Here is a 15853-nt window from a genome sequence, read left to right as displayed (position 1 = left end):
GCTGAGAGAGGTGAGGAAGCTGCAGAAGAAAAGTTTGAAGGTAGCTGAGGTTGGTTCATGAGGTTTAAGGAAAAGAGCTGTCTGCATAACATTAAAAGTGTAAGATGAAGCAGCTGATGGAGAAGTTGCAGCAAATTATCCAGAAGATCTAGCTAAGATATTATTGAAGGTGGCTACACTAAACAAAGGTTTTCAGTGTAGACAAAACAGCTTTATATTGGAAGGAGTTGCCATCTAGGACTTTAATAGATAGAGAGAAGTCAGTGCCTGGTTTCGAAGCTTCAAAGGTCATGCTGACTTGTTAGGGGCTAATGCAGCTGGTAACTTTAAGTTGAAGCCAACACTCATTTACTGTTCTGAAAGTCCTAGCGCCCTTAAGAATTATGGACTTCTCTGGTGGTGCAGTGGTTAAGAATCCGCCTGCCAATGCAGGGGACATGGGTTCGAGCCCTGGTCCGGGAAGATCCCGCATTGCCGCGGAGCAACCAAGCCCATATACCACAACTACTGAGCCTGCGCTCTAGAGCCTGTGCTCTGCCACAAGAGATGCCACCACAATGAGAAGCCCGCACACTGCAGTGAAGAGTAGCCCCTGTTCGCTGCAATTAGAGAAAGCCTGTGCGCAGCAGCGAAGACCCAATGCAGCCAAAAATAAAATATAAATAAATAAATATTTAAAAAAAAGAGAAGTGAGCAGAAAAAAAAAAACAGTTAAAAAAAAGGAATTATGCTAAATCTTCTCTGCTTGTGTTCTGTAAATGAAACAACAAAGCCTGGATGACAGCACTTCTGTTTACAACATGGTTTACTGATTATTTTAAGCCCACTGTTGATATCTTCTGCACAGAAAAAAAGATTACTTTCAAAATATTAACTACTGGGCTTCCCTGGTGGCGCAGTGGTTGGGAGTCCGCCTGCCGATGCAGGGGACACGGGTTCGTGCCCCGGTCCGGGAGGATCCCGCGTGCCGCGGAGCGGCTGGGCCCGTGAGCCATGGCCGCTGGGCCTGCGCGTCCGGAGCCTGTCCTCCGCAACGGGGGAAGCCGCAACAGTGAGAGGCCTGCGTACCGCAAAAAAAAAAAAAAAAAAAAAAATATTAACTACTCATTGACAGTGCACCTGGTCACCCTAGAACTTTCATGGAGATGTACAATGAGATTATTGTTTTTTTCATGCCTGCTCACACACATCCTTTCTGCAGTCCATGGATCAAGGAGTCATTTAGACCTTCAAGTCATATTATATAAGAAACACATTTCGTAAAGCTATAGCTGCCATAGATAGTGATTCCTCTGATGTATCTGAGCGAAGTAAATTGGAAACTTTCTGGAAAGGATTCATCATTCTAGATGCCATTAAGATCATTCGTGATTCATGGCAAGAGGTCAAAATATCAGCATTAAGAGGAGTTTGGAAGAAGTTGATCCCAACCCTCATGATTTTGAGGCGTATTCAAGACTTCAGTGGAGGAAATAACTGCAGATGTGGTGGAAATAGCAAGAGAACTAGAATTAGAAGTAGAACCTGAAGATGTGACTTTTATTGTAGATATGTCATGATAAAACTTTTAATGGATGAGGAGTTGCTTCCAATGGATAAGCAGAGAAAGTAGTTTCTTGAGATGGAATCTACTCCTGGTGAAGATGTGAAGATTGTTGAAATGACAGCAAAGGATTTAGAATATTACATAAACTTAGTTGATAAAGCAGTGACAGGGTTTGAGAAGATTGACTCCAATTTTGAAAGAAGTTCCATTTTGGGTAAAGTGCTGTTGGAAGGAAGAGTCAATCTATGTGGCAACTTTTATTGTTGTCTTATTTTAAAAGAAGTGTCCACAGCCACCTCAGCCTTCAATAGTCACCACCCTGATCAGTCAGCAGCCATCACCATCAAGGCAGGACCCTGCACTATCACAAAGATTATGACTCACTGAAGGCTCAGATGATGGTTAGCATTTTTTAGCAATGGAATATTTTAAAATTAAGATATGTACATTGTTTTTATAGACAATGCTCTTGTACATGAAATGGACTACAGTATAGTATAAACATCTTTTATATGCACTGGGAAACCTAAAAAATTTGTGTGACTTGCTTTATTGTGATATTTGCTTTATTGCTATATTTATGTTATCGCAGTGGTCTGGAACTGAACCCACAATATCTGGGGTATGCCTGTATTTGTCTTAAACAAGACCATTCCATTACGTAAACACAATATAGTCATCAGAATCAGGAAATTAACATTGGTATATTACTGTCATTTAATCCTCAGACTTTACTCATGTTTTGCTAGTTGTCCCAATAATGTACTTTAAAGGATCCATCTGAAATGATTCATTGCATTTAGTTGTAATGTCTGTTTAGTCTTTTTCAAAATCTGGAATAGTTCCTCAGTCTTTCCTTGTCTTTCGTTGACGTTGACACTTTTGAAGAACACAGGATGGTTATTTTGTAAAATTGCTCTCAATTCAGGTTTAATTTATTTTCTCATGGTTAGATCAGGTTATACAAATTTGGCAGGAATATGACATGAGTGATGCTGTGGTTTTCTGATTGCATCCTGTCAGGTGGTGCATGGTTTTGATTTGTCCCATTAGATGTTCACTTTGATCACTTAAGTGGTATCTGTCCACGTTCCCCACTCTTTATTTCTTCCCCTTTGTTATTAATAATATTTTATGAGGAGATACTTTGAAACAATGTAAATATCCCATTCCTTTTTGGTCTTCGAATTCATTCATTTATTTATTTTTGTTAGTATGGTTTCCTGTATCTTCCAGTGGGTTAAAATTCCTTACTATCCTTATTAATTTTGATACTCTCATGTTTGCCATGGTTACCTCCTGAAAGCTGGCTTCTTTGTTCTTTTGATACATCCTCATTTTTCTCTGAGTACAGTTGACCCTTGAACAACATAGGTTTGAACTCTGCAGGCCCACTTATTTGGAGATTTATTTCAGTAGTAAATACTACAGTACTACATGACGCATGGTTGGTTGAATCTGCAGATACGAGGAACCTCAGATATGGAGGGCCGACTATGAAGTGATACACGCAGATTTTCGATTGCATGGAGTGTCGGCACCCCTACCCACTCCCCCCTACATTGTTCAAGGGTCAGCTTACTTCCTTACTTTCTTGTACCACAAATTGTTACAGATTCCTGTTGTATTTTCCCTGTCCCAGCCCTGCAATCAGGTATTTCTTTAAGAAGCCCAGTTTTCCTTTAAGTGGAGAATGGATTTTAGAAACCAACTTCTGGACTCTTAGGTGTGGTCATTGCTATTAGCTGTTGCTGTTCCCATGCCCTATCAGTGAACAGAAATCAGGAATGCAACACCCCTGGGTTCATTCTAGCTGTCTCCTTTTCCTCTTGTACCTGCCTTTTCTGATGGTGAGAAACCTGACTTCCATTTTGCTTAATATATTTACCTACTTCATCAGTTACTTTGCCTGTAATCAGTCTCCTTTTGGCGCCACCCCTTTCCCATGCAGGCATCTTCCTTATCGCATTTGAACTCCAACTATTGGGGACAATGTGCCTCCATTTGTTAATGGGTAGCCTGCTCTGGGCCACTGAAGCTCTCCCACTCTAGTGGTGATGTCTAGCTTCGCCTCATGCAGTGTCTTTAGAACTGAATTGTTCAGGAAGGGGAGGAGAGGCAGAAAGGAAGGGATTGAGTGATCATTTGTTATTGAATGGGCCTTTCAAATATGATTTATCATTTATGAGTGAAAATATTCATTACACTCATTTTGAAGTAGAAAGATGGCATTGGAAGTATGTTGTTTCCGTTGTTACCTATAGGTTTAAAAGATAAGACAATTGTGGGCTCCCCTGGTGGCGCAGTGGTTGAGAGTCCGCCTGCCGGTGCAGGGGACACGGGTTCGTGACCCGGTCCGGGAGGATCCCACATGCCGCGGAGCGGCTGGGCCCGTGAGCCATGGCTGCTGAGCCTGCGCGTCCGGAGCCTGTGCTCCACAACGGGAGAGGCCACAACAGTGAGAGGCCCGCGTACCGCAAAAAAAAAAAAAAAAAAAAAAAAAAGATAAGACAATTGCCATGTGAAAACTCTGGGTGGTCACTCTACAAGAGGTTTTTTTGTTTGTTGTTTTTTTTTGTTTGCGGTATGCGGGCCTCTCACTGTCGCGGCCTCTCCCGTTGTGGAGCACAGGCTCCGGGTGCGCAGGCTCAGCGGCCACGGCTCACGGGCCCAGCCACCCCGCGGCACATGGGATCCTCCCGGACCGGGGCACGAACCCGTATCCCCTGCATCGGCAGGCGGACTCTCAACCACTGCGCCACCAGGGAGGCCCTACAAGAGGTTTTATAGAGACATAATGCATAGAGCTGTTGATTTTTTGAGGACTGACAGTCCTCTTGAATTTATCTTGACTATTCATTCTCTTCCTAGAGTGCTATTCTTTCCACCAGTCTTACCTTTGTCCTTCCATGGGATTTTTCTGCATACTTGATTTTTGGTACTGAATTCCATCAGCTTCTGGAGTTGTGTTGTGATTCTTTGAAGGACTTGATGCTGTCCTTCCCTCTTCTTTTTTTCTTGAGAACTTAGAAAATGAAAAATACTAGAGATTTGATTCCCACCTCATTCATACTTTTCTTCTTTTCCTATAGACTATTTTCCTTTTACCTTTAGGGAATAAGAGGCAGCATTATAATTAATTTGAACGTGGTATTGGTATTTTCTGAATTATAAGTTTTTTTCAGTGTTATATTTTTCCACCAAATGGGAGAAAGGCTTTTGTCTGCCCTTTGTTCATGTCACTGAGATCTCCAATTGTAGCACTTACTTAATAGAAATGTAGTCTCTGCCTTGGTAGATTGTAAGCTCCTTGAGGGCTGTGAGACAAGAGTTTCTCTTTCTTTCATTCCTATGCATAGCACCTAATAGGCCTAGCTCAGTGCTCAATAAATGTTTAATGAACATGTTTAATGAATTATTTGGAAAACTGGACCATTTATATGAGGCTTGATTGTTTGACATTTGCATCTTTAAAGTCACTTTTTGTTAAGTTTCCTTTTAGTATATAGAGCAAGTAGATTTTTTAAAAAAACTATTGAACTTGTTTCTGACTTAAAATGTTCTGATTTGGTATTGGTTTTCTCCTTTTCTGACAGACAGTTTGTCACAATTTATTGGTTATCCCTGCCCGAAGCCAAAGCTTTGACATCCTGCAAAGTGGCATCAGTAAGCATTTGGTAAATATACTTAAAAATTTTTTCTGTTACACAAAAGCATAGAGATTTGGTTAAGATTGAGTTTGCCATAACCAAGGAGAGAGTGAGTGTCCAGAGGTCTAAGCTTAATAATTTCATGATGCTGTGGTGAGAACTGAGAAATCTTGGTGTTTTTCCTGGCTGTTACTAATTAATTCTGTGACCTTGGGAAAATCTCCTCTTTTGCCAGGACCTTACTTTTTACATCTGAGCAATGAAAGACCTCTTATACCTCAGGTCCTTCTGACTTAAAATGCTTTAATTAACATGTGCCAGGTGTCATTGTGTTGGGAATCCAGCATCCATACTGGGGTTCAGTTTCCACCCAGAAGGTTTGGGGTGTAAAGTAGGGATGTCACCTCACAGGCTCAAGGCCTGGTCACTGGAAGCAGTGAGCTTAGCCATGAAACTGACTTGTCTTTTGGCCAGTGGGTGTCTCTCGTTCCCATTGGCATTAAATTCTCATTAGGTATGCCTGGGTTTTGCTTTTAACTTCCTCCAACATTTACACTTTGCCCTTTGGCTTTTTAGTATAATGATGTGTTACAGTGCAAGGGGAGACTCCAAAACTTTATCTTCCAGGGACTCTCACTTGTTTGGATAATTTTATAGGCATATCTACAACACCTTTTCTTTACTTCCCTCGAGTTGGAAGACTACTGCTTTGAATCCTCAGTACTCTCTTTTCTCCCTGCTATCAAACTTCTAATCCTTATACACTGTGTCTCCAAAGATCCCCATCTTTTTTCTTTTTTTTTTTTTTTTTTTACTTCCACTCCAGAAATTTATGCCCTTTGACTACATTCACTATTCTAGTAAAAGATAAACATTCCAGTGTTGATCTGGCCACTCTTTTCAGACAGCCTGGGTAAAGGTTAAGACCTCAGAACCTGCAGAGTTTATGATAACTCAGCAGTAGTTTGCAGGAGATTTAAACCATGTATACATGCAGTTACAAGTTAGAGTCCACCTTAATGACAACTATAGAGTTGTAGAGTAGAGTCCAGGTGAGTTAGCATACCATGATGTCCCTTATATGGGTTTTGGGACAGTGAAGCAGTCAAGTGTAAGTATAGTATTATCTTACTCCAGTATAGGTATTTTCCTTAGTTATGTCTGAGTGACTGGTTAAATCAAAGGGCAGGGGAAGGATAATTGTAAAAGGAACTGGTTTGTACATTTAATTACCTGGGGTGGGGGTGGTGCCAGATATTAGAGTTTTCCAGTCTGAATAATCTGAAGATCATGTAAATGTGATTGCTGGTATCAAGATCTTCTTTGGATGTATGAAATAATCCTTTTAAATAATAGTGTTTCTGTCCATCAGTAGAAATTGTAACATCTAGAAAATTTTAGGAGACTTTGTCATGAAGGGGAGGCAGTGGATTGGGTTAATAGTATTTCTTGAGTTTGCGTATTTTCAAAGTCATTTAACGTAGCAACTAAATTCTCAAAGTAAAACAGGATCTTAAGGTGTGGTTGGTGGCATGGCATGTATTATGTATATACAAGTTTCCACCAGTAGTGATGGAAGGTTAACTCTCCAGATAATGGTGTTTGATTTTATTCTGGGGAGAGGGGCTGTTGTGAAGAGGTCATTAATCTCATTTTTCTCTGCCTAGGTTGGGTTGACTGTAATTCCTGACAGCACGGTGGGCTGTGTTTTGGGTGTTATCTGTAAGCTCCTGGATCATACGTGTGTACTTAGTGAGACGCTGCTGCCATTTCTGGCTTCTTGTTGCTACAGTCTTCTTTATTTTCTGCTCACTTTAGAGAAGGGAGAAGCAGAACATCTAAGAAAGAGGTAACAGTTTTTGTATTCTTAAACTTTAATTTTTTTCCTACTTGTTCACCTCCCCTCAATCAGTCAGGCAGTCGGTCAGTCATTCAATCTGTAAGAGATATTTCCAAAATCTAATTCTCTTTTAGAGTTTGTATAAACCTAGCTAGCTTTTTCTTTGTTCTTTTATGAATCCCCTTTGTGATGGTGAGCAGTCTTAGTTTTTTTTTTTTTTCCTTTAAGCTACAAATTTGAAAAGTTAGATGGCATTAGAAAGTTTCCTGAGAGCTTTCCTTATTAACTTTGCTATAGATCTGGCAAGAAAAAAAATTCTGCTTTTAGAAGGATGGGTTTACTATTAATACAAGCCTTTGTATTTTGTTTTGGGCTTCATTAGAACTAGCCAGCATGGATTTTTAAATTCTTGGGTTTAAGGAAATTGTTCTAAGATGCTAGTGTTTTTAATTAGTACTTTTGCTCCTATATAATTTTTAGACTAAAGCTTCTAGGATAGTATAGAAGATTTCACTTTAATTTTCAAAGAGTGTTCTCATGCTTATGTTCTCATTGGTATGCTGTTAACAATTCATTGCAGAAGGTTTTTTAAAAATCAAACAGATGAGCAAATATAAGAAAATAAAAATCATTCTATCACATTTTGACATTTGCCTTTCTTTTTTGAGCTTTTAAATGTCACCAAAATATACATATGATTGTATAAAACATTTAAATAGTTTAAAGAGTACAAACTGAACACCTGTTTAACCAACCTCCTGGTTCAGAAATAGAACATCGTCAGCACACTTTCTCCATGTACCCTCCACAGTTACATTTCTCTTCTACATCCCCAGAGATCACTTCTGTGTTAGTCACTTCCTTACCTTTTTATTTAAAAATTTTATGTGCCTTTATAAGCAGTTTCATTTTTGTTTTGCATATTTTAAGAATTTGATATAAAAGGAATCATACTATATGTATTTTTTGTGACTTGATTTTCATCATCATTTGTGAGAGTACTCATGTTGAAGATGTATTTCATTCATTTTTGTTTCTCTATACCAGGAGTCAGCAAACTTCTTTCTGTAAGGAGTCAGTGAATATTTTAGGTTTTTCAAACCATAAAGTCTCTTGTCAGAACTACTCAGCACTGCCCTGGTCATGTGAAAGCAGCATTAGATGATACATAAATGAATGGGTGTAGCTGTGTTCCAATAAAATTCTGTTTACAAATACAGGCTGTGAGCTGGATTGGCTGTGGTCTAGTACCCCTGCTCTGTAATATTCTGTTATATGAATGTACTATAACTTATCCATTTTACTGTCAACAGACATTTGGATTTTTTCCATTGAGTGTGTGTATTTAAAACTTTGTACATTTCACTGTTGATATCCTGTAAAATTTACACATAAACAAGCATAGATTTGATGGTACTTTTCTTACCATCATCAAACTTTTGGGCCTGATAGTTCAAGAAAAGGCTTCGTAAATAGCAAGAAACTTCTCAGGGTTCTAAAAATTTTATAATGAGCATCCCTATTTATGAAATATGTATATTGCTGTTTGTCATTTCCTGTCACTTGAAATATAGCCCATTTGTGATATACTCTGATAAGAAGTTTCAAAGATCTTTTTTAGTTTCTTATAGAAAAACATCCTGCTTTGATTTTATATGGTTGGACTGAACAAAATTCACTGTACTTAATACATTTTGCCTCTGTAAAATTCTGTTTTTAAAAGTATTTTATACTGTGTATTGAGTTTGATATGCATCTCTCAGGATGACATTAGTCACAAAGAAGTGTTGGCAGTCAGAGTCTTAGGTACTTAAGTTTCCCTTTTGGGCTGCTCCTACCCTCCTAGAGAAGGTGTTTGTGAGATTACAAATAATGAGAGTGCCAGTCAAACTACTGGGAGCTTTTGATTTCACAAGTGCTGACCAAAAAATCGGGCTTGACCAATTTGAGGTATTCAGACTGTGGCCACTGTACTTTGAAGAAACTATTCTGTTGTCTTCTGGATTCATTGTTAGTAATGAAAGATCTGCTGTTCAACTGAGCCCTTTTGGTTTGTAGGTAGCAATCTATTCTTTTTTTTTTGACATCTTTATTGGAGTATAATTGCTTTACAATGGTGTGTTAGTTTCTGCTTTATAACAAAGTGAATCAGCTATATGTGTACATATATCCCCATGTCTCTTACCTCTTGCGTCTCCCTCCCTCCCACCTTCCCTATCCCACCCCTCTAGGTGGTCACAAAGCACCGAGCTGATCTCCCTGTGCTATGATCTCCCTGCGCTATGATCTCCCTGTGCTATGCGGCGGCTTCCCACTAGCTATCGATTTTACATTTGGTAGTGTATGTATGTCCATGCCACTCTCTCACTTTGTCACAGCTTACCCTTCCCCTCCCCGTGTCCTCAAGTCCATTCTCTAGTAGGTCTGCGTCTTTATTTCCGTCCTGCCCCTAGGTTAGTAATCTATTCTTTTCTGTGGTTTCACTGTTTTCTCTTTGTTGCATTGCAAATCAGGGTGTATCCTAGTGTAGGTTTGTTGTTATTTATCCTGCTTGAGACTTAGTGTACTCCTTTAATCTGAAGACTTAGTGTTTTTTCTTCAGCTGTGTTTTTGTTATCTTCCCCACTGTTTCTGTTCTCTCCTAAAAACCCCTTTTAAACATAGGGAGTTCCTCATTCTGGCCTCTCTTAACATCTTCCGCTTTGCTAATTCTTTTGTTTAATCCTTCTGTTGAGTTTTTATTGTATCAGCTATTGTTTTCTCTTTCATCTGTTTTGAGTTTTTACTTGGCTCTTTGTCATTCTTGCTTTATTGGTGTTAAAGGTCTTGTCCGTTTGTTCTGTTTGCTCTGTTTCTCTCTGGTGTGGGAATTCTCTTATTTTGGGGAGCAGGTGGGGCTCTGGAGGTTGTCGCTAGTGGGGTTGAACAAACAAGCTCATGTTTTGGATTGTATAACTTTCTCTGAATGCATCTTTTGTGTCTGTGGAGGTTGTGGAGACCTCCCTATGGGGCAGGTTCACATTTGCATCTTCCTGGCTTCCAGCTCTATGCAGGGAGCCCAGTTCTAGCTCCCTGCTTTCCATACCTGAGGCTGAAGCCTCAGCTTCCAACATTGTTTGCTGGCTGTTGAATACCCAGCCCCCAAATCCCATATCCAGGTCTGTGCTCCTGTGTATCTTCATGAGTTCTGTCATAGTTTCTGGCACCTAGAGATATCACCCATTCTGGCTTTTGAGCTTGGCTGTATTTTTGTTTTGTTTTTTAAAGTATATTATCTGTATTTTCCTGTGTTTGGGGAGTGTGGGGGGGTGTTGGTTGGTATTATCTGACCAGAATACATCAGAAGTTTGCAGAGTTAGTGGAACTCCTGAAAATTATCTGTGAAATATTGGACTTTCATCAGTTCCTTTAGAGTGGTTTAGAACTATTGCTTTATGTTGACCTAAAATCTCAACTTATAACGATTTATATGGAGTTGGTACCGTTATTTCTGTGCATGACAACTCTTAGAAAACCCTGAGAATGGCTCCTCAAATGGTATTGCTTACATCGTTCCTGGTACCCAGGTCTCTCTTCTTTTTGGCCTGACAGTTTTCTTCAATTGTGGTGTGTGAAGGTGGAATTCTGAACTTTACTCATCCATTCAGTATACTTGTACTTGGTATAATGTAGAATCCATAAGCTCTTTTAGCAGTTTTGGTCCACAGTTATTTGAAATCCACTGAAGTTTAAGTAGAGAGTGAATATATTGGATCAGTACAGTAGTAACTTATTAAAAAGGAATTGTGGAGGTAGGAATTTGAAACCCAGCAGGAACCAAAGCAGCTTCCTCTATTCTTTTCTTTTTCTTCTAAATTTTGTAGTCTTTAATCTCTGTGCCTTTGCCTCATCATTAGCTGTGTCTACAGTCTGGCTTTCTCTTTTCTCCTTGCACATGGCTGTCCTAACCTGGCTGTGCGTGAGTCCACAGGCTGAATAAAGTCTCTTCAAATAAGAGGATCTGTTTGGCTTAATGGATTTGGTATCTTCCTTTGATGCGATTGCTGTATGTGGAGTTGGGCGGGGGGTCAAATGGTGAAAGGTCTGGAGGTGGGCTTTCTTAGGAAGACTTGGGACTGGCAGGATTATGCACTCTTGGTAGAGAAATTGTAACAGGCTAAGGTCAGAGCCTTTAGCAGCCAGTGAACTTTTTCTCCAAAAGGATATTGCTCCATTTAATTGACACACTTCTAGAATGTGGTTAGGCCACTTACCTCTATCATAAAACATTCTGTTCCTGTTCTGTAAAGATACCAAAAGAAAGACGCTCACTGAAATTTGTATTTATTTACCATCTCTGGCCTGTAATAGTTCCCTTACTGGCTGTTTTCTCAAATCCCTTTGGTTCCTTGTGAGCACATCTTTCTCTGGAAAGCTGCCCTGTTCTAACACATAGAAGAGACTCATAATCCAGGTCAGAGGCTTAGAGTTTCATGGAGTTCTTTTCTTCCCTTTTCGCCATTGGGACATTCTTACTCTTTTGACATTTGGTGTTGTGTAATAGACAGTTGAATAATGTCCACTGGTAGAGAATAGTACGCATGTATAGATCATTCTTTGGTGAATTCTGTGTTAAATATGATCACTAGGGCTTCAAGAATGTCTTGTTAAACCCAGGGAAACGCTGGTTGCTAGGCTTCCTGAAACCTGTAAAATAGGGGAAAGCAGCTGATTCTTCACTGCATTTGCTTTTTTAGCTCTGATGAAACCCAGTTCTTATTAGTTTTGGTTTCTGGGGTTTTATCAGAAAACACCGTGTTTCTTAAAAGGTCATTTTCAGTCTTGGGAAGTATGGAAAGGGCACTTTTCCTGTATGCGTTGGTTCACTGACTAATTTTTGTTTTGTAGGGACAAGCTGTGGGGCGTCTGTGTCTCCATCCTGGCACTCCTGCCTCGAGTGCTCAGGTTGATGCTGCAGAGCCTGCGGGTGAGCAGAGCTGGACCTGAGGAGCTGCCTGTTGTGGGCCAGCTGCTTCGCCTGCTGCTGCAGCACGCACCCCTCAGGACTCACATGTTGACCAATGCCATCTTGGTGCAGCAGATCATCAAGAATATCACAGTAAGAAGCATGGAACAAGGGCTTTGTACTGTTCATACTAGATTCATGGGCATGGAGGTGCTCTTGGGAGGCCAGGGTTTCTGTGCGTTGACGGACTCCTGGAATTAAGCCCAGTGTGGTGATTTCTTAGGGCTTCCCCTGCCGTCTAGTAACTGTCACTTAACCAGGGGGGTGACTTTGACTGCAGAATCAGTACTAAAAACCTTAAAATATTCAAACTGAATTAAGGTGGCAGGCAGCTTAGTTGGAAAAAGTACAGGCATAAGAGTCACTGCTACCTGTTTTGTGATACAGATTCTATTGCTTAACTGTGATAATTTGGCAAGTTGTGTGTGTGTTTTTTTTTTTTAAACCTATCTGAGCTTTGTTTTCCTAGCTGTAGAAATGGGAATAATAGCAACATTGTTGGGTTTTGTTGACCATTAAATGAGATCATCCAAGTAAGGTTTATACTGTAACTGATAGTTACTAAGCACCCAACAAATGTTAGCTGTCATTAAGGAAACTTAGCAGGAATAAACTAAGGCCCATTTCTAGTCACTTAGTTCACTGGAGAGGTGGAAGAAGTTGGAAGTTGCAGGCTTCAGCTTTGTCTAATGGTTGGTTCTGTGTGTTCACCTGGGGCGGGCAGTTCTGTTTATTAAGGATTCCTTTGGTGTTTTTGGTTTGGGAGAGTTAAAGTGAGGTTTTTTGTATAGGCCTTTGATTGGAGGGGGTTATTAATTGGTATATGTAATAATACTTCAGAGTAATAGAGCTTATACCTACATACAACACAAGATGTATTCTGGATTTTCTCAGTAATGGAAGAGGATGCAGAATTCAGAAACAGAAGGGAAGAAAAGTTAAGAACTTGGATTATTCCGAGGTTGGAGAATCAGCCAATCTCTACAAGAATGACAAACTGAGACCTGTTGAATCATTATTCTCAGTTAATGTTATGAGATCCTACAATGCGAAGGGGCAGAAGTACAGTGTAGGGGTGGGTAATGGGGAAACTTCATGAGTCCCTAGCAAATGTGGGAGGGAAGGGGCCCAACAGGAAACTGGTAGCACTTAATACTTGAGGATGAAACTAGGAATTTTAACTACCTGTGGTAATAATACCTGATTGATAGGTTCCTTTTTTCAGTGAGATTTCATGTGATAATTTATAGATGAGGATACTATCGCAAGGACTGTTTGAGATCTTGTTTGGGTGTGGGAAAAAAACATCAGGAAGCAGTTTTAGTACAGCTCTCACATTACTCTTGTTTTTCTCTGCAGACATTGAAGAGTGGAGGTGTTCAGGAGCAGTGGCTCACAGACTTACATTATTGCTTCAATGTGTACATTACTGGGCATCCCCAGGGACCCAGCATGTTGAGCACAGTGTATTGAAAAGGCACTGTGGCACCTCTGTTTGAAATTGTTTATTCACATCTAATTTTGAAGAGACTGATGTAACAAATGTTTGTCATTAAAGCTGAACTTTTAAAGAAGTTGTTTATGAACCTTCCTTTGCACTGAAATAGGAAAATAATGCTTGGGAGTTCCCACTGATGCACAGGCTGGCTTCCTGGACTAGCATGTGATATGTGGTTACAGGTATTCTGTATTTCATAGCTAAGTATATATAAAATACAGAGCAATAATATGGTACCTTCTATTGTATAGTAAGAAATAAGCTGAGTCTTTGTGGTCCCATCTAGGCAAACTTCATTCTTTTTGTTCTCAGCTCCAGTTCATTCAGACAGCAACAAACTAAACTAGTTTTTGGTTTGGTTTTGTTTGGGAGTGGTTGCTTCTCACTCTGGAGCTGTGTTTCCAGAGGATTTCTAGCAAGATTTCAGAACAGTGCTCCCATCTGTTGTGGATTTTCCTGTACCTAAATGGTCCTTGGTCTGAGCTGGGTAACTCTTACAAAATGGTTTTCTACTAGTGATCCATTATAAGAGTTCTTAATTTATGTTATAATCATTTTCATAAAAATGAAGTAATTTCGTTAGCCAACTGTAAACAATCCAGGTAATTAAATAACACTTCATTGCTTCCAGTCTCTTACTGTCAGGACAGGGGTGGCAGTAATCTTAAAATGCAAAAAGCAGTTCTAGAAATATCTGTGAGCCTAATATGCCATTGTTTCTGCCTGTCTACATTCCTAGTAGCTTCGCCCTTAAAAAATGTGAAAAAGCCCACAATCACTGGATTTTATTTAAACCATGTGTTCTTAGAAAGCTAGAATGCATAGTTAGCAGTTTCCCATGCCAAAGGAACAGCATTTTGACAAGGTTGCTCACCTCTGCAGGTCAAGCAGAAAATACAAGTGGAAGGTTAAGGCCTGAATTGGCACCCCGTGCATGAATGTCTGGTCTGTAGACCTTCCCGACCGAGGCCTTGGTGCTGTGATACTTCCCTCAGCAGAAGGAACGCCATTCACAGGATGTGGCAGCAGCCTATGGCCTTCAGAGGCTGACACGGGAACTGTAAAATGTAAGCAATCAACAGTATACCTATTACAGTCTTACAGTGTCTAACAGCAAAACACTGGGTCCTGACTCTGGTCTAAAAATTAAAACTGATGATGTTGGAATAACAGGATGTGGTGTCTGTAATGAAGTCCGTTGCATTAGATTTCAGAAAAGTAGTGAACTGAAGGCATCTGCTGTGGGACAGGCTCTTCCCCATCTCATTTAGGTTCTTCACTGGAGCCAACAAACCAGGCTTGCACCAGTTGAGGAGAAATCCCAACCCAGCAGCGTCTTTAGTGCTCACTTCCTTAGTTTTACTTAGACTTAACTGTTATTAGAAATACTCTTTTCCAGTCGTCCTCATGGACGTGTAGGCACACGGGCAGTTTTGCACAGGTATAGTCTACCCTGGTCCTTTCAGCACTGGCTAAGAATTTACAAAACAGTGCTGTGTAAGAGGAGAAAGAAAACACATTTCTTTCGGTTGTTACCACATTTTCAGGCTAATAAGCCTTCAGGCATGGATATTAAAGTTTTCCCAAAGTGTAAAAGCCAATCAGAGAATTCTGCACTAGCTGTTAGAACCGGCCCCTCCGGGCACAGTCTTCCTCCATAGGCAGTCGAAGCTTTGTTTTGTTTCTTGATGGGTTAGCTGATTGCAGGTTATAAGAAAAATTCTTTGATCTTCCACTGTTCTCAAGGAGGTGTATACACTGCAAGTTGCTCACTGTTAAAAACAAATACCAGATATTCAGATTATTATTATTGCTACTATTATTATTATTTTTGGCTGTGCCGTGCAGCATGCAGGATTTAGTTCCCCGACCAGGGATCGAACCTGCGCCCCCTGCATTGGGAGTGTGGAGTCTTAACCACTGGACCGCCAGGGAAGTCCCCGATATTCAGATTATTAATTTTAATGCTGAAGGGCAGAGTTGATTGGTGGGAAGAAGGGTTTAGGTTTGGATTATCCATGGGGCTGAATAAGGTGATGGCTAGTTTATTGTAGAGACAGGAGGACGTCAGCCCTCCATTTTCCATCCTCTCAAAGATACCTGACATCTCTTTAAGGAATAACCTTGACTATGAGGGGGCAGCTGCTTGAGGAGGTAGGACTGGAACTTAGGTCTTCAGTCTGCCTGGAATAACTGGTATGATACTGCTTTCTCTGTGCATCTCTGTAACATAACACAAACATATATCTATCATTTAACTTTCCCCTGTGCCACATACTTGGCTATAGTCCATTCTAGAAAATAGGTTCCTTTG

General features: G+C 40.3%; 2 protein-coding genes across 2 annotated transcripts in view; one reads left to right on the top strand and one right to left on the bottom strand.

Moving 5' to 3' along the window:
- Positions 1-14387, top strand: part of TEX10 (testis expressed 10) — a 57633-nt gene extending 43246 nt beyond the window's left edge. The window contains exons 12-15 of the mRNA XM_079707125.1: positions 5143-5223; positions 6864-7045; positions 11924-12134; positions 13401-14387. Of these exons, the coding sequence (XP_079563251.1) occupies positions 5143-5223; positions 6864-7045; positions 11924-12134; positions 13401-13514 (588 nt within the window). The 3' untranslated portion in view covers positions 13515-14387. The remainder of the gene's footprint in view (positions 1-5142; positions 5224-6863; positions 7046-11923; positions 12135-13400) is intronic.
- Positions 14388-14453: 66 nt separating this feature from the next.
- Positions 14454-15853, bottom strand: part of INVS (inversin) — a gene marked incomplete at its 5' end in the record, with an annotated part of 143681 nt that continues 142281 nt past the window's right edge. The window contains 2 exon segments of the mRNA XM_079707124.1: positions 14454-15228; positions 15231-15311. Of these exon segments, the coding sequence (XP_079563250.1) occupies positions 15083-15228; positions 15231-15311 (227 nt within the window). The 3' untranslated portion in view covers positions 14454-15082.

This window comes from Hyperoodon ampullatus (assembly GCF_949752795.1).
Source record: "Hyperoodon ampullatus genome assembly, chromosome: 6".
Classification (NCBI taxonomy): Eukaryota; Metazoa; Chordata; class Mammalia; order Artiodactyla; family Ziphiidae; genus Hyperoodon; species Hyperoodon ampullatus.
Note: the sequence above shows the minus strand (reverse complement) of the source record. Positions and strands in the feature narration are given on the sequence as shown.